Source organism: Panthera leo, chromosome D3 (genome assembly GCF_018350215.1).
Source record: "Panthera leo isolate Ple1 chromosome D3, P.leo_Ple1_pat1.1, whole genome shotgun sequence".
In the NCBI taxonomy this organism is placed as follows: Eukaryota; Metazoa; Chordata; class Mammalia; order Carnivora; family Felidae; genus Panthera; species Panthera leo.
Window position 1 is genome coordinate 76,947,117 of NC_056690.1, and position 23,062 is coordinate 76,970,178.

The 23,062-nt window shown below is 44.8% G+C and overlaps 1 protein-coding gene across 4 annotated transcripts in view; it reads left to right on the forward strand.

The window, feature by feature from the left end:
• NEDD4L (NEDD4 like E3 ubiquitin protein ligase) overlaps positions 1–23,062 on the forward strand; it is a 338,017-nt gene that overhangs the window by 261,416 nt on the left and 53,539 nt on the right. For 3 of the 4 annotated variants that reach the window (XM_042910374.1, XM_042910376.1, XM_042910375.1), the window contains 7 exons: positions 3,328–3,389; positions 3,563–3,665; positions 5,361–5,527; positions 13,232–13,364; positions 14,759–14,935; positions 18,118–18,192; positions 19,824–19,883. In XM_042910374.1, coding sequence (XP_042766308.1) covers positions 3,328–3,389; positions 3,563–3,665; positions 5,361–5,527; positions 13,232–13,364; positions 14,759–14,935; positions 18,118–18,192; positions 19,824–19,883 — 777 coding nt within the window. The remainder of the gene's footprint in view (positions 1–3,327; positions 3,390–3,562; positions 3,666–5,360; positions 5,528–13,231; positions 13,365–14,758; positions 14,936–18,117; positions 18,193–19,823; positions 19,884–23,062) is intronic. The other variant, XM_042910373.1, reaches the window with a different exon arrangement.

Genomic DNA, 23,062 nt, shown 5'->3' on the forward strand with positions numbered 1-23,062 from the left:
CTGAGCTGTCAGCACAGAGCCTGATGCGGGGCTCAAACTCACAAACCGTGAGATCGTGACCTGGGCCGAAGTCGGACTCTCAACCGACCGAGCCACCCGGGCGCCCCAAAAGTTCGTGACTTTTAGGTTCAAGTTTTAGGACTTCAAATTTTACAACTTGCCTTTACTAATTATTTAGAGGCCAGCCATCTCCAAGACTTGTAGTAACAACAGAGGGACATTTTCTGGCAGCTGTTTGCCTGTTAACGCCTGTGAAATTTTTCTGGACTCGTCTTTCAGTTGTATCTCCCCTGCCCTTTGAGCCCCAAGCCCACACATCCCCTTCAGCTACACAATCTCTGTATCCATGGGAAACACACTGGGGTAGAGAGAGCTATTTTAAAAGCATGAATTTCTCCTATTATAGTCAAGTGCTGCTCTAGGCAATCACGGTAACTTTTGAATTTCCGTTTCTCGAGAGCGAAGCATTTTTCAGGGTGGTGGTATTGTTTTTGGTGCCGCAGCGGTACTTGAAGGTAACTCAGATGATAAGTTTTTGTATTTTTGGCTTTTATATATTTTATATTTACGGCTGGTAGAAGGGTAGTGATTCCCGCTCACATGTATCGAATTCAGCGTCCTAGAGCTTAGAGGGGCTTCAGAGACCATTTTGTCTACTCCCTAGATTTTACAGATGAGGGCATCTGAGCCCAGACAGGGAGGTAACTTGCCCAGTGATCACTAGGCTGGAGGCAGTGCTGGACCAGACTCTGGGTCTCCAGTATTGCTGTGCGATGTGCTCAGGGGCCCCGGGCGGGCGTTTGCAGGGGGCTCAGTCCAAGGCTTGGGTGCTCTTGGTGGTCACGTGCAGGTTTTGAGCCTAGGGTTTCGGCAAGGCTGTTTGCTTCCATTTGCGCACAGAGCTGTTTCTCTCGCTGTATGTCTTAGTAACTACAGTTCTCCTGAAAGCAATTACTCTTTTTAAGATGAGAGTGCTATGTATCCAAAAGATTTTCTTTGGGATGTTCAGTGCCCCCAGAACAGGGGGCAGTGGTGTCCACTTTGGCTAGTGATGCTGTCGGCATCAGCCCATTTGAGATGCCATTCTCCCAGTGCTGTCCTGGGGGTCTCCACTGGGCTTTTTTTCCAGCAAATAGGATCAGGTAGGACCCTGTGTAATGCCAAGAAGAATCCTGTCCGTGTCTACAAGATCACCATCTTGTTCGCATGCAAGGATTTTCACGGAGGTGAATTTCCATTTTTTATGCACTTGGCCACACAGCTGTGTCAGTAAGGAAGCCAGGACACAGACCTAGGAGGCCTGCCTCTCGATCTGTGTGGTGGTTGTCATTTAAACCACACAGTACGTGGGTGGGTCCATTATCAAAGGAGTCCTCTAGGCTCTGTGGTTTCCTCTGTTCACCGTCTCTTGCGTTCTCTGCGTCCCTTCGACTCCTCATGCCTGCTAAGCATCCCGTGGTTTTACCCATGCCGAATTCCTCGGCTTGAACCACCCTTCCTCCCGATTCCCCACCTGTCCACACTTGCCCATTCATCTCGAATTTGGAGAACATATCCGCAAACCACGTCGATCCCCAAGTGAGAATCAGTCGCTGCCCTCCATCCTAGGTCTCGTGGAATGTGATCTCCACATGTCCGTGAATTTGTTCTACCTTAGGTTCAAGTTACCGGTTGATATCATGGCCCCTGCGATACATCCTTGTAACTCTAAGGGAAGGTGCCGTGTTGTAGCCGCACATCTTCCACGTGGGTTTTGTTCTAAAGCTCTTTGTGGTTGAATAAATGAGAAAAGGAAGAAATGGGATAATATTCTTAATTAATAAATTTTCCATGATAAGTGGTATGTATACATTTGGAAACCTTTTTTTTAGAAAATGTTTCCAAAATGCCTAACTGTGTCGCCTTAAAGAGGACAGTCTAGAGAGAATATAATTGACTTCCTTCAGCAATGGTGGAATTTTCACGGCTTCAGTAGTTCATGGTAGATCAGACGAATTAATCAGCTGCTTGTACAAGTGCCTGCTTTGAGCCAGGCAATGTTCTTGGCACCAAGAATTTAATGGTGAGCAAATCCAAGCGTCTCGTCTCATGAGCTTAATTCTAGAAGTGGTGGATGACAAATTAGTAAGTAAGTAAATGACCAAGATAATGTCAGATAGTGAAAAGGGGGACGATAAACCAGCACACTATGATAGAGGATGGTAAGGGGGGGCTCATGGTAATAAGGGTGATGCAGCGTCTGAGAGCGTGACCTGGGATCTCACACCTGGGTTCAGAGTGGAGCCAGCCGTGGCCATTTGGAACCAGAGCTGTGTAGCAGAAGGACCTGCCGGGGCAGGATTGGATGTGATGTGCACCAGGACAGATGAGGCCAGGACAGAGAGACTGGCTCACAGTGAGGTAATGGGTAGTTAGGAGGCAGGGCATGTTTAATCTTGTACAGCCGTAGGAAAGCATTTTCAGTTTATTATAAGCAGAGTAGGAAGCCAGTGGAGTTTCAAGCCGGATGACATAAAACCTGGGATGTTTCAAATATCGACGCACACACAACCCTCCAATATAGTACGTCAGTACATCTTAGTATGGCGGTTTGTCTCCCTTGCCACCAAAGTCAGTGTTGTACATTGTTTTTAATTAAAGAGCCTGGATATTTGGGATTTTTACTACATAAAGTGTTTAAAAATTAATGAAATAGTAACACTTTTCCAACTTTCTACTTGCTTTGACCAGCTAACCCTGCACAATAAAATGAGTACGGATTTCTTTTAAAAATAGCACAGTTACACTCCTAGCTTCATGGACGAGGCACCAGCAAGAGGCTGATTGATGGCACTACCTGGAATGGTCTCTGTGGAGGAGATAATCTTTCAGTTATCTTAGGCTGATGACATGATATTTTCATGTTAAAAATAAAGTAAAATTGCCTTCACAGATATATTTTCCCGTTAACTCCATTTTTAGGTTTCTTGGATCACAGGGAACAAGAAGGTACCAGTGACCACTGGTTCTGAAATCAATCAGCACTGAGATTGAGGCCTGCACCCTGTAGTTAGAAATTACACTCGGCAGTGACGACTATAATTTTGTCATCTGTCTAACGCTGGGGTTGGCTCCTGAAAGTGGGTGTTGATAGTGACATCTAGTGGATCTTGGGTAGATAAAGATGACCTCTAAAGTAATTACTTGTCTAGTACTGGGTGAAGACCCAACCCCGTTTTCACCCTTCCCGCGTTCTAGAACGTGAACGTGTGTGCTCTGTAATCCAGTTTGGTGTATCTAAAACACGAGACTATCAGGAGTTTTGAAACTTCCTTTTTCTTCCTGTAGACCGAAGATCCGACCATGGAGCGACCCTATACATTTAAGGATTTTCTCCTTAGACCAAGAAGGTGAGGCTTTGGGGCACAGGTGTCCTTCCTGCTTCAGTCATTGGTTTTCTCTGAGGAAGATTTCGGCTTCTTTTCCCTTTGCATCTTTTGTAAAAAAAAAAAAAAAGTCATCATAAATATGAAAGTTGTAACCAAGTCGTATCCTTTATAACCAATTTTCTTCCATCACGCAGTCATAAATCTCGAGTTAAGGGATTTTTGCGATTGAAAATGGCCTATATGCCAAAAAATGGAGGTCAAGATGAAGAAAACAGTGAGCAGAGAGAGGACATGGAGGTAAGTTGCAGAACTACAGGCCTCGGTCTGTTTTCCTTGCACCAGATCATATTAGTGTCTTATTTAGGACCTAGCAGTTTAAGGACATAAAAATGGATAGAGCTTAACTATGAAAACACTTACTGAGTCCGTGCATCTGTGATCAACTACTGATGTGTTTGGCTTTGGTTAAAAAAAAAAAAAAAAAAAAAAAAAAAGGTCAACTTCTCATTTTATGTTACAGCACCCATAACGGAAGAGGCTTCTCCTTATAAAATGCCATACCCGTATTTCATTCATAGCCCCACCCCGATGAGAAATTGTGCGCACATATTTCATTCCCTTCTTTCTTTGGACTTTCAGCTCGTTGTAAATTTCCTCACAGCGCTTGGAATTGCTTCAAAGTGCATGAAATGGTTTAGAAAGTCTTTTCCAAGTTGTTGTTTTTTTTTTTTTTTTTAATGTGTTGGGCCCCCAGGTGATGTGTTAGGAAAAGCTCTCCTCTAGAAATACCGTTTGGGAAGTAGCTGTCCAGAGGAATTTTCTCTTTCTCCCCCTCCTGGCATAGCTGCCTTTAAACTCCTTAATCACATACCTGCATCGTGGGTCCCAGTGCACCTTAGCGCACACTCCTGGCGGTGCTATTTTGTTAGATTCCCGTATCGTTCTGCAAATGGCCACTAACCAGGACGCCTCTGTGGCCAATTTCCACATCTGTTCGCAGCTGTCGCATATACGCGGTACGTGAATTATGTGTTATGGGCAAGTTATCGGAACCCTCCGCAGGCCAAGCGTTCATATTTCCGGGCAGTGTTTCACTTGGGTGCCTTCATCCCTCTGCACGGGGAGGAGTTGAAGTGGGTGGTAGGGATGTACGAATGTGAAGATTTCATAAGCACATCGACAGATTTTTATCTCGAATCCAAGGAATTTTTTACACTCTTCTAGCTCTCCAACTGCACTAACCAGTGAATTACTCAATTTTCCAGTGACTTTACTAGGGGATGTCAGGAAGGAATACTTAATGCCTAAAATATGTGTGGCAAAAATGTCACTCTTAACTCTGGTACCATGAAGCCTGTTTCTGTGGTGGCCGCCAGTGGGGAGCGCCTAAGTGGAAAGCAACTTCCAGACTTCTTCGGTTCTCGCGATTGTACTCGACGCAGAATGAGAGCCTCGCCTGCCTCCATCGCTGTCCTCCCTGGGGAGCGATGGAGCCCGGGCCTCCTGGCCCCTCGTGCCGTGATCTCTGTTAGAACACACGTGCAGTATGGCTTGGCGCCCCAGCTCCCTTTTACCTTGTGGGGGTGTCCAAAAGACAACAGCTGTAACATGACCCATGTCGCTGGCATGGCTCTGTCCGGCCCTGGCGGCCTTCGGGTCAAAATAACAAACATGAGCATGAAAAGAGGCTAATGCGGCTTAACACAACAGACTGGACACGCCCAAAGCTGGGTTGATCTGTACAGTGCGGTCAAGTTAGAAGGCAGCACAGTTAATTGGTCATTGCTCCGAATTCTTTTTGAGACTCTACTAGAATTGATTCTTTTTTTTTTTTTTTTTTTTTGCGAATTTCTTCCCACGTGGCATGTGAAGCCACCAAAAGAGCCAGGGTGCGAAGGAGCAAGGAAGAGGGACCCAGAGCACACTGCGTTTGTTTTTTCCTCGTGTGTGAAGGGCCCACCTCAACGGTCTTCATTTGCTTTTATTCCGCAGCATGGCTGGGAGGTCGTGGACTCGAATGACTCGGCCTCCCAGCACCAGGAGGAGCTTCCCCCGCCTCCACTGCCTCCCGGCTGGGAAGAGAAAGTGGACAATCTGGGTCGTACCTATTACGTCAACCACAACAACCGGACCACTCAGTGGCACCGACCAAGCTTAATGTGAGTACCGTGCCGTGGCTGGGGATGTGTCCGTGTACTTGGAGGTTGGACCGTGGCGGCTCTTGGGGGCAAGGTTGGGAACTCCGCCTCGCCTCAGAAAAACGTAGGATGTTTTGCCCTACATGCGGACACGTAGAACAACAGGGTTACTCTTCATTTAAAGAGCGCGAGAGCCTGTCGGAATTTGCACGATAAAGAAGCAGTTCTTTTCCCTGGATCAGGTTTGCCTATTTTAGGTATGAACTAATTCATTTTAGACAACGTGGATACATTCTTTTACATAGGTTCCTGACATACTGAAGTTATTTTCCCCACATTTATCTTACGTATGGCAGTTATATCACTTCCCTGGTCTTCAGCTTCCTCTCCTGACGAACCCAGATTGGAAAACGGCAAACAGATTGGCTGTGCAATCTTCTCTTCAGTTTTTGGCTTTTAGTCCCTTTAATTATTTAATTCGGAAATGCCACTTTTTTTTTTTCCTCTTTGGGAAATCTATAAATCATCCCCATGATCTAACTAGACGCCCATGCAAGGGTTGCAGACTCAGAATTAGTCATTACTGTGTATTCTAATCCCTCACCAGCGTCAGGGCCGTAGTGAAATGATTACTGTTTTGTTCATGCAACAATTTTGTATTTGATGGTAGAGGATAAACACTAGTTAAACCTCAACTATGTTCGAAAAGGATTTGTAGCAGCTTGTTTCTAAATCATAGTATACGGCAAGACCTGAATCTATTAGCATACAGTAAAAGGCAAAACAAGTATTCAAAGAAGGAAGAGGGAAATTTGAGCTCCTAGCAGCCAAGATGAGGAGGGTAATTATCAATGCATTACATCATTTTCAGTATGTAATAAAAGCACGTATATTGGATGAGATCATTTTTTCTTTAACCCAGACTCTGAAGGAAATTTGCTCTCGATGGTTTTTTTTTTTTAATTTTTTTTTTTAACGTTTATTTATTTTTGAGACAGAGAGAGACAGAGCATGAACGGGGGTGGGGCGGAGAGAGAGGGGGACACAGAATCCAAAGCAGGCTCCAGGCTCCGAGCCATCAGCCCAGAGCCCAAAGCGGGGCTCGAACTCACGGACCGCGAGATCATGACCTGAGCTGAAGTCGGATGCCCAACCGACGGAGCCACCCAGGCGCCCATTTTTTAACGTTTATTTATTATCGAGAGAGAGAGAGAGAGAGACAGAAAGACACAGAATGTGAAGCAGGCTCCAGGCTCCGAGCTGTCAGCACAGAGCCTGACGCGGGGCTCGAACCCACAAACTGTGAGATCACGACCTGAGCCGAAGTCGGACACTCAATCGACAGAGCCACCCAGGTGCCCCTCATGATGGTTTTTAAACAAGTGGTGTCAGCAGTGTGATGGGTGATAGTGTTGTCAATAATCCTTTAATCTTTGGAGGTTACAGAGAGATTCTGTTTACGACTGAGGGTGGGGGAGGTAGCCAAGAAATCTAGTCCAGGTTTTGAGTTGGAGAGAAAGCTTGTCTGATCTGCATCCGTGAATAGCCGGTCCTTCCTAAGCCCCCAGGTGGGTTCCGTTGAAGCTCAGATGTACTTGGTCGGCTTTGGACCCGGCTCATTATTCACAGGACAGCGTAAATATCCACACATCCAGATGATCATGAACTCTTCTTTGTTGTAATTTTGTACCCCCCAGAGAAATCTAAATGGAAATGGTTTCGTTCTTTTATTTTTTTATTTTCTACTGTTTTCCTTTGATTACTGAACATAGCTGTTGTGAAACCATTTGAACCCACTTGACTACTCTTGGTATTTGTAAATGTTTTTAAAAAAAAAAAAAAAAAAACTTGGACCCTCTCCACACCCCCTGCCCCGCCGCCAGGTAACATTGGTTACTGTAAATGGTCAGGAGTCTTGAATCAAGAATCTTGGTAGCAATACCCTAAGCAAGGCACCATTATCTTCCTTTGCTAAACATTATTGAACACATAACACCCTGTGGGGATCAGAGTGTCCTACGACTGTAGCAAAGTGACCGCTAACAGCCCGCAAAGAAAGAAATACTAATGGCCAGTGCATATATGGAAAAAAGTTCACCTTCATTAATAATCATGCAGACTGAAGTCTGTTATTTTGGGATAAATGGAAATACTTGCTTTCTTACCTTCCAGAGTTGTGAAACCCTAATGAGGAAACTTCTGAGACAACACTTCATATTGTTTTTGTAAACACACTACCGTGGGGGCATTGGCCCAAAGAACTAACCCAAAACAAAAGAGATCATTTGTGCAGTGCTGGCTCATCAGTTGTCCAGAACGACATGGGAAAAATGCAGCCCTTAATCCAAGTTCAGGTTCACATGTAGTTTAGGGAGGGGTCAGTGGCATGACTGTCCCTATGAGTGAGGCAGCTATGCCAAAGAGGCTGAACCAGGAAGGACGTCGGCAGAGCTCAGGTGGGGCCCGGGGAGTGCCTCTTTTCCAGTGGGCATGTCTTCTAGAAATCCTGAGAAAAGTTAGATAAGGAAGAAGAATTAGTTTCCATAGTAACCTCTTCATCCCACCCGAACGGTCTTGAGAGTTTGAGGTTCTTTCTCCTTAACTTTATTTCGCCAAGTATTATGGTTTGTTTTTTTTTAATGTTTATTTTTTGAGAGAGACAGAGTGTGAGCGGGGGAGGGGCAGAGAGAGAGGGAGACACAGAATCCCAAGCAGGCACCAGGCTCTGAGCTGTCAGCACAGAGCCCGACTTGGGGCTCGAACTCATGAACTGTGAGATCATGACCTGAGCCGAAGTCGGATGCTCAACTGGTTGAGCCACCCAGGCGCCCCCTAAAGTATTGCTTTGATTCAAACTTAATTATTTTCGTAATTCAGTTTTTACAGAATACTGCCACAGTCTTTTGGGGGGAAATTGATATTAAGAAGTGCCTGTTAGGGACACCTGGGTGGCTCAGCTGGTTAAGCACCCATCTCTTGATTTTGCCTCAGGTTGTGAGATCGAGCCCCGAGGCAGGCTCTGTGCCGCATATGGAGCCTGCTTAAGACTCTCTCCCCCTGTCCCTCCCCCGCCTCTCTTTCCCAAAAGTAAATAAATAAAATGTGGTTTTTTTTTAAAAAAGCATTAAAAGGCTGTATCTGAGGAAATGAGAGAAGTGATGGCCGTGTGCTGAAGGAAAGAATTAAGACTGTCCTTGCGACTCATGTGTTACCCAGTTCCCTAGGCTTGTGCTCTAGACTTCAACCCCCTGAATAACCTCACTGACAGTTCGTTGCCCTCCGGCTGTCCTTACAAGGTCCTTCTCCGCCCTGTCCCTTGCCAGATTCCCCACCCACAGTCCTAAGCCTACGGTGTATTAAGTGGCTGGACCGTTCACAGCTGCTTCCTGATCACTCTCTCTTCTTGGCCCCGTGGATGCCCCGATGCCCCCCTGCCCAACCACCGAAACAAAACTAGAACGTCCCCTTTCCTGTGGCTGCCTCTACCTTCCTCTGGGAGAACCGCGCTTCTGTTCAGCTCTCAGTGAAGGACCTCTGCTTCCCCTGTGGTAGCAGGGAGCACGTAATACTCTGGCGGCCTGTGTGAGCACGGACTATGTTCTCTTACTCACAGATCTAGCCCTAGCGCCTGGCACAGAGTAGGAGCTCAGCAAAAAAGTACCTTGTGACGGAATGAATGACTACAAGTGAATCGCTTCTCAAAGTGATGATAGGCGCACGGTTTGGGGAACCGGCGAGGCTGGATACGGAACTGAAGGGTGGAAGGCTGACCACAGAGTGATCCCCGCACTCTCAAGTCTGAGGGCAGCTTTTTAAAGCACCCCTGATTTTAGAATTGTCCTGACCCTGTTTAAATGTAAACGGAAAGGTTTTTACTCCATAACCCACAATTTTAGAAACATGGTGAAGGAACGGAATTAAGGCTGTAAATGAAGATGCGCTTTAGAGACTCAAAACACTTAACTCTCTTACCTCTCTTGGAAAATACTTTGTACATCTTCTGTCTCAGCAACAATTTAATCACATTTCAGTAACTGGGCTCATCGTCACATTAGTGTGTACTAATGTCCATAATGTAGGTGAGTGTCAGTGATCTGACACACTGATCTTAATTGACACTGAACCTGACAAATTGATGGTTTATCCTGTCTTTAGCCACTTGCATATTGCCCATGAAAATCAAGTGAAGGGGCGCCTGGATGGCTCAGTCAGTTGGGCATCCGACTTTGGCTCAAGTCATGATCTCACAGCTCGAGAGTTCAAGCCCCGTGTTGGGCTCTGTGCTGACAGCTGGGAGCCTGGAACCTGCTTCAGATTCTGTGTCTCCCTTGCTCTCTGTCCCTTCCCCACTCGTGCTCTGTGTCTCTGTTTCAAAAATAAATAAACATTAAAAAAAATTTTTTTTTAGGGGCACCTGGGTGGCTCAGTCGGTTAAGCGTCCGACTTCGGCTCAGGTCATGATCTCACGGTCCGTGGGTTCGAGCCCCGCGTTGGGCTCTGCGCTGACAGCTCAGAGCCTGGAGCCTGTTTCAGATTCTGTGTCTCCTTCTCTCTGTGACCCTCCCCCGTTCATGCTCTGTCTCTGTCTCAAAAATAAATAAACGTTAAAAAAAAAATTTTTTTTAAATCAAGTGAAGAATATAGATAGATGAAATTAATGACTGAAGAAAATTAAGATAACTATTTCCTAAAATATTTTCTTGCCCCCAGTAAAATAATTTTCTACTTTAATCTGTCAGCTCAGAAATATTTTTAAATGTTCATCTTCCCATTAGTGACTGTTTCTAGTTTCAGCTCATTCAGTTGCTTAATGACACGCAGGCCTCCCTTATGTGACTATTTTCACTTCATCAGTGAAGACCATTAAAGCCCAGGGTTGGAATTGCAAAATCAGAGGTAACCTCTCTATGCTATTTAGTTGTGTCTGGTTCACGCTGATTACTAATTATATGAGCATGTGGCATAAGGGAGATTTGCATAATTGATTTTAAATGCCCCTCCCCCACTTTTTAAAGTAAGTCCTTCCAGAATAAGGAATTTTATATACTTCTAAGGGATACAAAATGCAGACGTGGTAATAATGAAACCTTATTTCCTCTTAACCTTTCAGAAGTCCCTGGAACACTTCAAGTATGTATTAGGCCCTGGCACGCAGCATGCAAACATTAGTCACTCAGCGTTGACTGAGTAAATGCTAACTGAATGTATGATATTTCAAGTGAAGATTTAAAATTCTGATGAAAGTCTTTCATAGATGTATATAAAATATTTTAAGGCCAGTCATTAGGAAGGGAAATTGCTTCCATCCTTAATAAAAAGGGAAAGGATGATATCAAGTTTCCTTGGCCTTCTTAGACACTACTAAAATATTTTACATATTTCATAAAGAATTTCATTCTGGTCATTTTCCTCCTAACTATTTCTCTGTTCTGTAATAACTTAACTTTTCATAATCGTTGTGTGCTGAAGAATTGAATGTCCTATAAAAATGACCTGTGGCGGGGCACCCGGGTGGCTCGGTCGGTTGAGCATACGACTTCGACTCAGGTCATGATCTCACAGTTCGTGGGTTCGAGCCCCACCTCGGACTCTGTGCCGACAGCTCAGAGCCTGGAACCTACTTCGCATTCTGGGTCTCCCTTTCTCTCTGCCCCTCCCCCGCTCTCGCGTGCTCTGTCTCTCTCTCAAAAATAAACTTAAAAAAAATTAACAACAACAAAAAAGACCCGTGGCAACACAAAATCACAAATGCGACATTCCATTCTCTCACCTATCCGACAAAGTGTCAGTTTCTATCATTTTGTTCCAGTGGTTTCAGAAAAGGATCAGTATCCTTCTGTGCCCCTTAGTGTTAATCGTCATCTCTGTAGCCATAGTTTTGTCAGTTTCTCTGAAGGTATCTCAAGGTACTATTTTTTAGTCTAGTTATAGTTTAATAAAATTAGAAAATACGCAAGATTGTTATTTCTGTGAGAGTTCCAAAGTTTATGTATTAGGTACACAGATAATAGCAAAACTTCGCTGACTCAGATTTTAAGAAGTAATTATCATTCTAATGTGGATTACATGAAAGCTAACCTGCGTTTACCAGAAGTTAGAAATGTAAAGGTGTTTGTTGGAAATATTCAAACTGTCTCAGAAAGGGGCAATAAAGAGTACCCTATTTATTTGCACACAATGCTGCTAGTCACAAACTATTTACTATTACGGGGGCCAGCAGGCTTTCTGTTGGCGTGTAGCAGAAGTTTGAGAGATTAGAATGTTTTAAAACCCGTGTTTTAGGGGCGCTGGGGTGGCTCAGTCGGTTGAACGTCCGTCCGACTTCGGCTCAGGTCATGATCTCACAGTCTGTGAGTTTGAGTCCCGCATCGGGCTCTGTGCTGATGGCTCAGAGCCTGGAGCCTGCTTCCGATTCTGTGTCTCCTTCTCTCTCTGCCCCTTCCCTGCTCATGCTCTGTCTCTCTCTGTCTCAAAAATAAATAAAAACATTAAAAAAAAATTTAAAAAAAAAACCATGTTTTATAGGAAGAATCTATAAGGAGGGCCCTTGATTAATACTATGTTTTGATTAGTCTGAAATAACATTTTTAAATATTTTGAAATGTTAACTTGCAGCATCATTTCTGTTAACCGAATATGGTGTCTTATTGAAAGGGTCTGATTTTTCTTCGCAAAACATTTTGACATTTAAACTTCGACTCTAAAAGCCGGCAAGTAGTATTTCTCCCAAACGATGATTGCCTGTAATTTACTGCAGCAGTTTTCAAGATTGAATTGATGTTTTCAGATCCTGAATTAAGAGAGATACATGACACACACACACACACACAAAAGTTGCTGTGTTCTTCACATCCCACTTGATTTGGGAAATGATCACTTGATGTCTGAGTGAATTTTTTACAGTGGTTTAATGGGGAGAAATACAGTGTCATCCTGAATGATCCTGAGATTCTGTCAAAATGAGATCCGCACAGCTAAAAAAAAATTCATGTTAAAAATTTCATGTTGGGTCAGGAACACTTCTCTCCAGATCCCGGCTTTGAGTTTGTACTATTTCTGCTCCTTGGCCAATCGTTACCAACCTAAAGTTGCCGCCTCGTCATTGCTGGACTCTTAGAGGGGCCACCACTGACTGGCCCCAAGTCAGTCACCTGTCCTTTGAGAAGCCTGCCTTCTCACTAGAGCAAAAAGATGGAGGGCTGTGATTTCTTTTCTTCTCTTTTTTTTTTTTTTTTGAGAGAGAGAGAGAGCAAGCGAGCGGGGAAGGGGCAGAAAAAGAGGGACACGCAGAATCTGAAGGAGGCTCCAGGCTCTGAGCTGTCAGCCCAGAGCCTGACGTGAGGCTTGAACCCATGAACCGTGAGATCATGACCTGAGCCGAAGTCAGACTCTTACCGACTGAGCCACCCGGGCGCCCCAGAGGGCTGTGATTTCTTAAACACTAAAGTACACTTTGTGCTATTTGCCTGAAATACTCAAAACGTTGTGCTGATGCATTTAAACGCGCTGTCTCCTTGACTGAGATGAACCCAGAACTATCCTCCCACCAGTTCGTGTTGGGCGAATTCCCACACGTAACGGCCAGCGAGTGGTCCGTGTCGGGCGCGACGGCGGCCGCGTTTTAGTGGGTGGGAGGCCTCTGGCGAGCGCGGGACTGTGGCGGAAGGCGCCAGATACCCACACCGGCTGTCCCGTCTCTCTCTCCCCCTCGCCCCATGCTCCCAGGGATGTGGCCTCCGAGTCGGACAGCAACATCAGGCAGATCAACCAGGAGGCCGCGCACCGACGCTTCCGCTCGCGCAGACACATCAGTGAGGACCTGGAGCCGGAGCCCAGCGAGGGCGGAGACGGCCCAGAGGTAAGACGTCCCCACGCACCCTCTGCCCTCCGCAGCTCCTCCTTCCCGTGGGCTCCACGTGGATTCTGTGTCCTGATATGTTCTCACGGTAAATGCTGTCTAAAAATTCAAGATGGTGGCCTCACAGCCAACTGACGACCGTTGGGATATCAATTTAGGAAGTGCATGGAAAAGTCAAGTTTGATGAATACGTGTACCCGTTTGTTACAGAAGGGACTGACGTTATTTCTAGAACACATTGGAAATCTGAAGATATTTTCACCTTACGGGGGCGTCTGGGTGGCTCAGTCAGTTCGGCGTCTGACTTCCGCTCGGGTCGCGATCTCGCGGTCCGTGAGTTCGAGCCCCGCGTCGGGCTCTGGGCTGACGGCCCGGAGCCTGGAGCCTGTTTCGGATTCTCTGTCTCCCTCTCTCACTGATGCTCCCGGATTCATGCTCTGTCTCTCTCTTTCTTGAGAATAAATAAACGTTAAAAAAAAAAAAAAAAACAGAAGACATTTTCACCTTATTATTTACCTGCCCCCAGAGTCTAACTGTATCTTAGTGAGTGGCAATGTGGTTGTCATAGGTGAGCAATTAAATGACGTTTGGGTACCAAATACTTCTAAGGAGTTTTGACATTGTGAAAGAGATTTATTGCCGGGAAAATAGGAATTTGGGTGAATTCAGAAACGTTTACTATTTTTCCCCTTAAATGTTTGTGGTAAATTACGGGGCGGGGGGGGGGGGGGAATTATGAATTGAACAACAAATTAGCAGTTACCAGTTGTGGAGCAATTACTTCTGTGCAGTCTTAACAACTGTGTTTACTTAGTAGAAATCCATTCTGTTTAGACAGTGTTTTATGAAGATCATTCATAAAAATATTGCAGTGATCAATACTGGAAGAGCAAAATCAATGATGCCATAATGAGTTCACTAAAAGTTACTTAATACCACTGTTTAATTACAGCTTATAGCATTTCTGCTGCTCTTACAGTGACTCCTCAGCACTTACAGTAAAAGAAAATCCATGGAAGTCATCCATGAATTTCTGAGAACATTTTTAACCCACCCATGTAGTAACCAGTACTAGAAGTAAGTCACCACTCAGAGAGGTGGTGTTTTAAAGGGGTTAAGACCACAGCCCCTAGAACCAGGCTCCCTTGGATCCACTCCTGACCCTGCCACTTCCTAGCTCTGTTCTCTTTGACAGGTGACTCTCTGTGCCTCGGTTTCCTCACCTGTCAATTAGGGTAGTAGTCACATGTTCCTCAGGGTTATTAGAAGATTGTGTGCGCCTTAAATACTCAGTAAATGTTAATTATAGTTATCACGGTGGTGGTGGTTGTTGGCAAGGTGACGAGAGGATCCCACGCTCCTACCATTTACCCCAGCATCTTGTTCCTTGATAGCCTTGGGAGACCATTTCCGAGGAAGTGAACATCACTGGAGACTCCCTCAGTCTGTCACTGCCCCCTCCGCCGTCCTCTCCAGTGTCCCGGACCAGCCCTCAGGAGCTGTCTGAGGAGCTGAGCAGAAGGCTTCAGATCACTCCAGACTCCAATGGGGAGCAGTTTGGTTCTTTGATCGTAAGTAATGGTCTTGTTTGAATGAGAAGTTGAGCAAATATTTTATCACTTCTTGTCGTTTTAAGAGACTCTTGTATGCAAATAATGACCAAGGTCCTTCCAGCTCCCAGAGAACTGTGACCTTTTCCAAAGTTCCCCCTTCCTCAGGGGACAGAATTAGTCCAAGCAGGTGAGAATCTTTCTTGATTTGTAAAGAACTCAAGAAGAGTTCATTTCTGTTAATATTACCTTTAACCTTGAATTTCTTTTCCCAGCCAGAGGCTCGTAAATAGTGCCTCCATCACAAAGGTGGTTATTTCACAGGGGGACCTGGGAGACATCGGGCCTCTTAATTAGTTCTCTTAAGTACCCTGCTGCCCACTTTATCGTTCTCACTTCGCAGATGAAGTTTAAGGGACCCATCCAAGACAGAGTTAGGATGGGAGACGGAAGACGTCCCCTAAGTCCCAGAGTACGAATCCTTAAGAAAGCTCATGCAGCTGAGGCACGGACCTCAGGATAACATTTGAACTTGGGTTCTTAACCATCAGGGAGCCTCTTCCTAGGAAGTTCAGATAGGGCTAAGCCCCAGTGAGAAGCAGCACAGTGAGCATGAAGACCTCCATGTTTGATAACACATCGTGGAAGGGCATGAAAAGTCCATAGAAAAATACCTGCCTGTGAATAGAGTTGAGAACAAATGCAACTCTCCATGTTTCTCGAGAAATTGAACTTAAAGATGTATAACGGTAAATGACAGTGGTCACTGCACAGAAAATGGCATCCTAGAAAAATAGTGATTATTACAACCGTATTGAATGTGCACGGATAAGAGGACTACATCTGATGTAAAAGCAAGTAAGCGCTCACAAGATCGTTACTCTGTCGGTTATGGTGTTTTTACCATTGGCCCGTATTATGTGAGTTGCAGTGATTACTTGGTTAATGTGGTTTTATATTAAAATTTTGTAAATGTTCTGCAGAAAGAGACAGACCACTGAGATGAAAATCTCATACTAAAAGGGCAGGGAAAAATGCTATATGTGGGATATTTGAATTGGTGAAAACTGTCGCTGTGGAAACAACATAAGCAATGAAGCCGTGTATTGAAAACCAGTGGAATGTCGTAAGCAATGCAAACACCTAAGCAGATGCACACCTGTAGCCTACCAAAAAAACTCCTCGTTTTCTTCAGCATGAGTATTAAGTGAGCATCTCTAGTTCTTTGTATAGGGACCACCTGCATTTAATCACTGAACTTGCACACAATATCTTTAAGATCCAAGTGCAAGAGTCCGTATTATTTTAAGATGGTGTTGCGTCTGATTCAGCTGTTCAGTGAGAATGTCTTGGAAAGAGAACACGAGACTCTTTTTCAGTTTCGCTTGTCAGGATCACCCTGTATTCAAGGACAGTAGCATGAACTTTTACTAAAGAAGGAACCCTTCGTGCTAACCTAACCATTGTGGAAGGGCCTGAATAGGCCCCTGTCGCTGTCACAGAGTCTTTCTTTGACCTTACCCCCTTTTGCTTATCATTAAAGTGAGTACTGAAGTATTAAAAACGAGTACCTACAGACTTATCCCATGGACGAATCTGCTGCCACTTAGATACTTGGCCTTTGTGTAACCCACTGCCATTCTATGATGGGGTCTCTTGGCTGTTTTTCGAAAAAGACGAATACAAACGAGTGAGAGGAACACTATACATCGCACACTAGATGTTTTAGAGGAACCTCGCTATTTTCCCTCATTCCTGTTCTGTACGACTTCAACTCGATTCAGAAGCTAAAATTGTAACTGACCCTTCGGAAGTAGCACGAGACCACATTTGAGTTTTTTGGCCTTAGATTCCAACTGATCCTTTGTCAATAGTAATGTTTAAGAACGATCTATATCAGTATTTTTTCCTCTATTCACATCACACTAGAGTTTGCCCCAAGGTTGCATCCCAGAGCAAAACGCAAGACTGCTAGCTTCCTGTTGCCATTTTTTTTAGTTTTATTTATTTATTCATTTATTTATTTTTTGTTTTTATTTATTTTGGAGAGAGACAGCGCATGAGCGGGGGAGGGGCAGAGAGAGAGGGAGACACAGAATCCGAAGCGGGCTCCAGGCTCCGAGCTGTCAGCACAGAGCCCGACGCAGGGCTCGAACTCACGGACCGTGAGACCATGACCTGAGCTGAAGTTGGATGTTTAACCGGCTGAGCCACCCAGGCGCCCCTTTTAATGTTTATTTTGGAGAGAGAGAGAAAGCATGAGCAGAGTAGGGGCAGAGACAGAAGGGGACAGAGGATCCAAAGTAGGCTCCACACTGACAGAAGAAAGCTCGATGCAGGGCTCCAATCCACGAGCCATGAGGTCATGACCTGAGCCAAAGCAGGGTGCTTAACCAACTGAGCCACCCAGGCGCCCCTCTAGTGCCAGTTTTTTTTATAACATCTATTTATTTTCGAGAGACAGAGAGAAAGCATGAGCAGGGGAGGGGCAGAGAGAGAGGGAGACACGCAATCTGGAAGCAGGCTTCAGGCTCCGAGCTGTCAGCACCAAGCCCCACGCAGGGCTCGAACTCACGAATCGTGAGATCATGGCCCAGGCCAAAGTCAGAAGCTTAACCGACCGAGCCACCCAGGTGCCACCCCCCTTTTTTTATTTAAAAAAAAATTTTTTTAATGTTTATTTATTTTTGAGAGAGAGAGAGTCCGTGAGCCTGGAAAGGGCAGAGAGGGAGGGAGACACAGAATCCAAAGTAGTCTCCAGGCTCCGAGCTGTCAGCACAGAGCTTAACACGGGGCTCAAACCCACAAACTGTGAGATCACGACCTGAGCCGAAGTCGGGTGCTTAACCGACTGAGCCCCCCGGGCACCCCTACTGCCATTTCTTAAAGAAGCAGTAGAGTGTTACCCTGGCCTTTTGAGTCCCCTGTCCTGTTTTGGCCTCTTTTTCCTACTTTTGCTGTTACTTCCTCCTAAGGACCAGTCAGAATTTCTGTCTGCTGCAAACACTCGTAATGACACATAAGATTACCCACCCGACTGCTTGAGGGATTATTCTCATGGCCCAGAAGAGACGGTGTCTCACCGAATCATCTTCTCACATGAAAGAACACTCAATAGGCTCGCGTGACTTAGTTTTTAAACCAACGAAACTTGTTTCTGGGCCTGTGTTTTCACGACGCTTCGTGTCCTTTCCCCCCTTCAGCAAAGAGAACCGTCCTCAAGGTTGCGGTCCTGCAGCGTGACGGACACCGTTGCCGAGCAAGCTCATCTACCACCGGTAACCCACGCCCCTTGCCAGCCATCCGGTTGGCCCTTGGGGCTTGTGTTTGAAATCATCTGGGCTACTGAGGAAGAGTTTTTCCTGTGTAAATCGGTTCTCTATGCACACGAGAGACCGGATGATTTCCTAGCAAATTGCCCAAGGAGAGTGGATTCCGAATACAAAGAGCTCTGTTAGTCTCTGAAATGCTGAAAACTTCATTGCTTTGCTTTTCCACCCAAATTAATACCACTTCTGATGTGCTTACCACTTAATCAAAAGCGTATTAATAATTCGTTTCTTTTTTTTCTTTTAAACTTACTGAGTTCCCAGCACTGTGCTCCAGTCACACAGGAATCCCTTGGAACAGGAAGAACTCTTCCCGGTTTGCAGGGCGTGGTTTTTCTCATCACTAATGGCCTAAGCTCTTAACCCACAAAGCGCCTGTACTTTTCTCTGTTAAACGCAGCTCTGCTGACTACTGAACTGGCTACAGTCTGCTCCCCCCTCTACTGCAGTGTTTAGAACTAGCAGCAAATATGGAAGGATGTCCTGTGTTTCCCAATATGGGACAAAAATAAAAATGAACGTGCAAACTGGAAGGCAGACCAGGACTGCCTCGAGAGACATTTGGCGTTTACGTTACAATTTTTTTTGTAAATCTATTTCTCCTTTTGGAGGAGAAAATGTTTTGTGGTTTTAGTATGTTCAACTTGTCTGACCTTATCCAGTGTGGTTTTTTGTTTTTGTTTTTGTTTTTGTTTTTAGTAATACAAATCCTTGATTATTTTTTTGGCATTAATACTTTTCTACGAAATTAAAGGGAAAAAAGATCGTACTTAGAGTTTTTGCAGTCATGGTATCTACCGTGTCGTGTATATTTTTACTACAAAGGGTATTGTTGCCTGGGTTTTAGTCTTTAATGGTAACAGAACAGGTTCATGAGTACACTGGTTAAGTGAATAATCAACACGGCAGACTCAGTTTGTGGTGCACATAGAATGGGCTGGTTGATCAGAAGCTTGACAAGCGCATGCTTTCTGGGATGGTTTTAGTACAGGCGTCCCCCAAAACCAGAATAATCAGCTGTGATATCCTTGGAGAGGGGATCCGCCTCAATCTGATGATTCCGTGACTTTCCTTGATGAATTAATGGCACTTTCTCTCCTTTTCAAAATCAGTTTCAATTTTATTTGCCCAAAAAGCTCACTTTCCTGAAAACTATTGATTCCTCCCTCTTGCCTTGTACCCTGTAAAGCTGTAAACTCACTGATCACCAGTGGCCTCTTATTCAAATTACGAGTTTGGCAGATTGAAGAATCCGCTAGTTATTTAACAGTAGGGGCAAAACCATGGTGGTTTTCAATTTTTTTCGAATAATACATCTCACGTTTCTGAGGTTGTCAGTTCACTGTTTACCCGAATCATGTTGCAGGCGGAGCCTTCTCTGGGTGGGAAGGCGATTGCGTTTCTCTTTTTCTTCTGGTCATCAGTGAGTGGTTGCTCAGCTTTATTTGAATAGGGTGGATTTCAGGGATTCAGATCCACATCACCTGCCTTACTGGCTGCATCACCAGTGATTCCTGATTCAGTAAGCAGTGGGTGGTCTCCCTAAGTGCATTTCACTGATGTAAATTGTCATTCAACAGCCAAGTGCCCCAGCTAGGAGAGCGCGTTCATCAACTGTCACAGGTGGTGAGGAGCCAACGGTAATGATACCCTTGATCAGACATTCACGACAAAACCGTGGGTTGGTTTTTAACATTGTGCACAATGGTGAATGTACTCTTTTTTCTTTTTTGGGTAAGATCAGCTTCTTTGTGCCGCAGAGCTATACGTGTGAAATTCACTTTCACGTAGTTCACAGGTACTGGGTGAGACGATCTTTAGTCCCCTGTCGTTTTGTTAGGAATACTGTCAAGGTTCGATTAAGTGCATTTAATTTGACCATTTGGAATGTGTTTCTGCCATGCTCGTTTCGGCAGCACATATACTAGAATGTATCTCTGTCTTGAGTGTTTGTACTTTGGTAAGCTTTTCTGATTTGTTAGAATGCCCGAGCAAAATAATTTGGTTGGAAGAGAATAGGGAAGCCACAGGAACTACATGCCGTTGTCCCTGTGGATTCCCAGATGTGCGCACAGCCAACCTCTCCCGTCCGCTCCCCGTACCAGATTTTAAACCCTGGGTTAGATTTGTGTATGGTGAGCATGAATCTTGCTCTGCTACAAGGAGCTCTATTCACAGGAGTGAACGAGGATTCGTATAATTCAGGGGGAGAGAGAGGAGGGAATATAATGAAGAAATTTAAAATTTAGTTTCTCTAAGCCAAGTATCTGTTACTCTTGCTCATTATTTTAAATAATTTTTAGTATTGATGTTTATGGGTAACTTGAACAGGACTATGTATTTTAATTGCCTGTTTTTTGCATGATCCCAGACAACAGGCTAGCTTATAGTTTATGCTTTGAGCTACTGTGACTCTTGGAAGAATTTTCCTAATTGTGTCACCCTTGTTAGGTTGGTTATAACTGCTTATTACTTGAGAATACCTTTAAAACAATTTTTTTTAATGTTTATTTATTTTTGACAGAGAGAGAGGCAGAGTATGAGCAGGGGAGGGGCAGAGAGACAGGGAGACACAGAATCTGAAGCAGGCTCCAGGCTCTGAGTTGTCAGCACAGAGCCTGACGCGGGACTCGAACTCACAGACCTTGAGATCATGACCTGAGCTGAAGTCGGACGCTCAAGCGACTGAGCCACCCAGGCGCCCGAGAATACCTTTAAATACATACACAATTGCTGGTTTTCTGCAGGATGTGGACTTAAAAGACCAACTTAAGTTATATTGTTAGAATGTAACGCTCAGCACTGCACACAGGAAAATCAAATGGGCAGTCAGCAAAACCAAGCCCAGTGGAAGCTAGCGAGCTTGTGATTTATGTGAAAGTCATGTGCTAGGTGGCCAGGCTCAGCCTCCAGCAGAATTGCTGCCAGGTGGACAGAACCGTTTCATTAAGTAATTTTAATAGAATCCAGGGCTAATGAGCATTTTCTACCATCCATTTTTGCATTTTATGGGCCATGGGATCTGCCATTAGTGTTGGAGTGTTGTGATAGCTGAGGATATTAAGTGGCAGGATGCACCGAATTATGAGAGCACTGGGCTCCATGGTGAGAGGTACCTGGCAGGGCAGAGTGACCCATCTGAACGAGGTCCTGTGGCCCCTGCCACTGCTGTGTTCTTCCTGCCTGTGCCCTCCCCCTCGTCCAGCAGTGAATTAAAAATATGAGTTCGGATTTGTTTTTTTTTAAGGGCTTGAGTAGTAGTCATTCCCAAGTGTTGCACCTACCCTCATGCCTCCCACGTATCTGGTGATCATTCGGCTGCAATAAACCAACTTATCTGATGGCTATTAGAAATCGAGACAGGTTTGAAAGTATCTTTTCCAGTTCCTTCTCTTACCAAGTTTTTCCCCCTTTTACACACCCTCTCCTCGTGCATGTACACACACAACTGGGATCTTCTACACACATCAGTTAGCAACTTGATATTTGTCACTTACGGTCCTTCCTCTGGGACATGGTAATAATTGAATAATATCCAGTGATATGAATGCACCTCAATTTATATAATCTTCCCCTGTTAGTGAACATTCAGCCCCACCCCCACGCCCCACCCTTTGGGCACAATGCACCATGTTGTGTTAACCGTACCTCTTTTTCCATGGTAGTGCTTTTATGAACAAGTGCATTAATGAACAAGCCCTGATCCTCACCTGTGGAACTACAGCCCTTTGGTTTATGAATACACACTGGCGTATATACACAAATGATACACACCAGTGTCCCTTTCCAGCTGGCCAAGCAGGAACCCTCCCTGAGATAAAAGGAGGGGGATAGCACAGCCCTTCTGGACTTTTCTGTATATAACGTACCTAAAAATACACTGAGGTAACGGTATAGCAGGGTTTGAGCAAACCTTGGAGAATCTGTGATCGTACGAAACTGTTTGCCATCTTTAAAAGCATATTGAAACTTTTACAGTTTATCCATAATTGAGTTCTTCGTCTTAATGAAAGAAATGGAGCCACTGGGAAGCCATCGTTAACTGGCTATTGGGCAATGCCAAAACACAATAGTATTTTCAGATGACAAGCTGTGAAATTGTTAAATTAAGCTAACAGTTTATAACTTGTCTCTTGATTAATGAACTTGTCCCTTGAGGTCATATGGCATGCACATGTGAACACACACACACACACACACACACACACACTCTCTTTCTCTCTCTCTCACAACAGAAGTCTGATTTCAGCTCCAGGGCTGGGTCTCTTGCATGATCTGTCTGGAAGAGCTGAGTCCTGCCTCCTCCCCTGCTGCTTGTGGTGAGGGCAGTGCAGTGAGTCACAAATGGACTTGCTGGCACAAGTTGTTCTCCAAGGTCATTTAGAAGGAAATCTATAAAGAAAGAATTTAATAGCACCATCACACATAAATGGGACTAGATGATAGGGCACCAATTCAATTCTCAATGGAAGGTGAAATGAACACGTTAATCAAATTCAGTGTTCTCTCCTGCACTGTGCTCTTAGTTTCCAGAAACCGATTAGTCCCATTAACTGGACTGTGAAAGGAACCTGGTGCTGGAGGTTCTGCAGCTTTAGAGTTCAATTCTGAGATTAGCCACGGCACATCCAAGTTCTTCTATGAGTCTCCTCATAAGTATCCTTTCTGGGGACTCTCTAACTTTAACGCTATCCTGATGGTTTCCAGAGTAGAGCTTTCTGAGTGCCTATCTGATTTCCTCTCCCACAAATTAACTCGGTAGGGAGGAGGAAAGCCGATTCCATTTAGTCTCCCGTTTAACCCAAGCATTTTTGGTCGT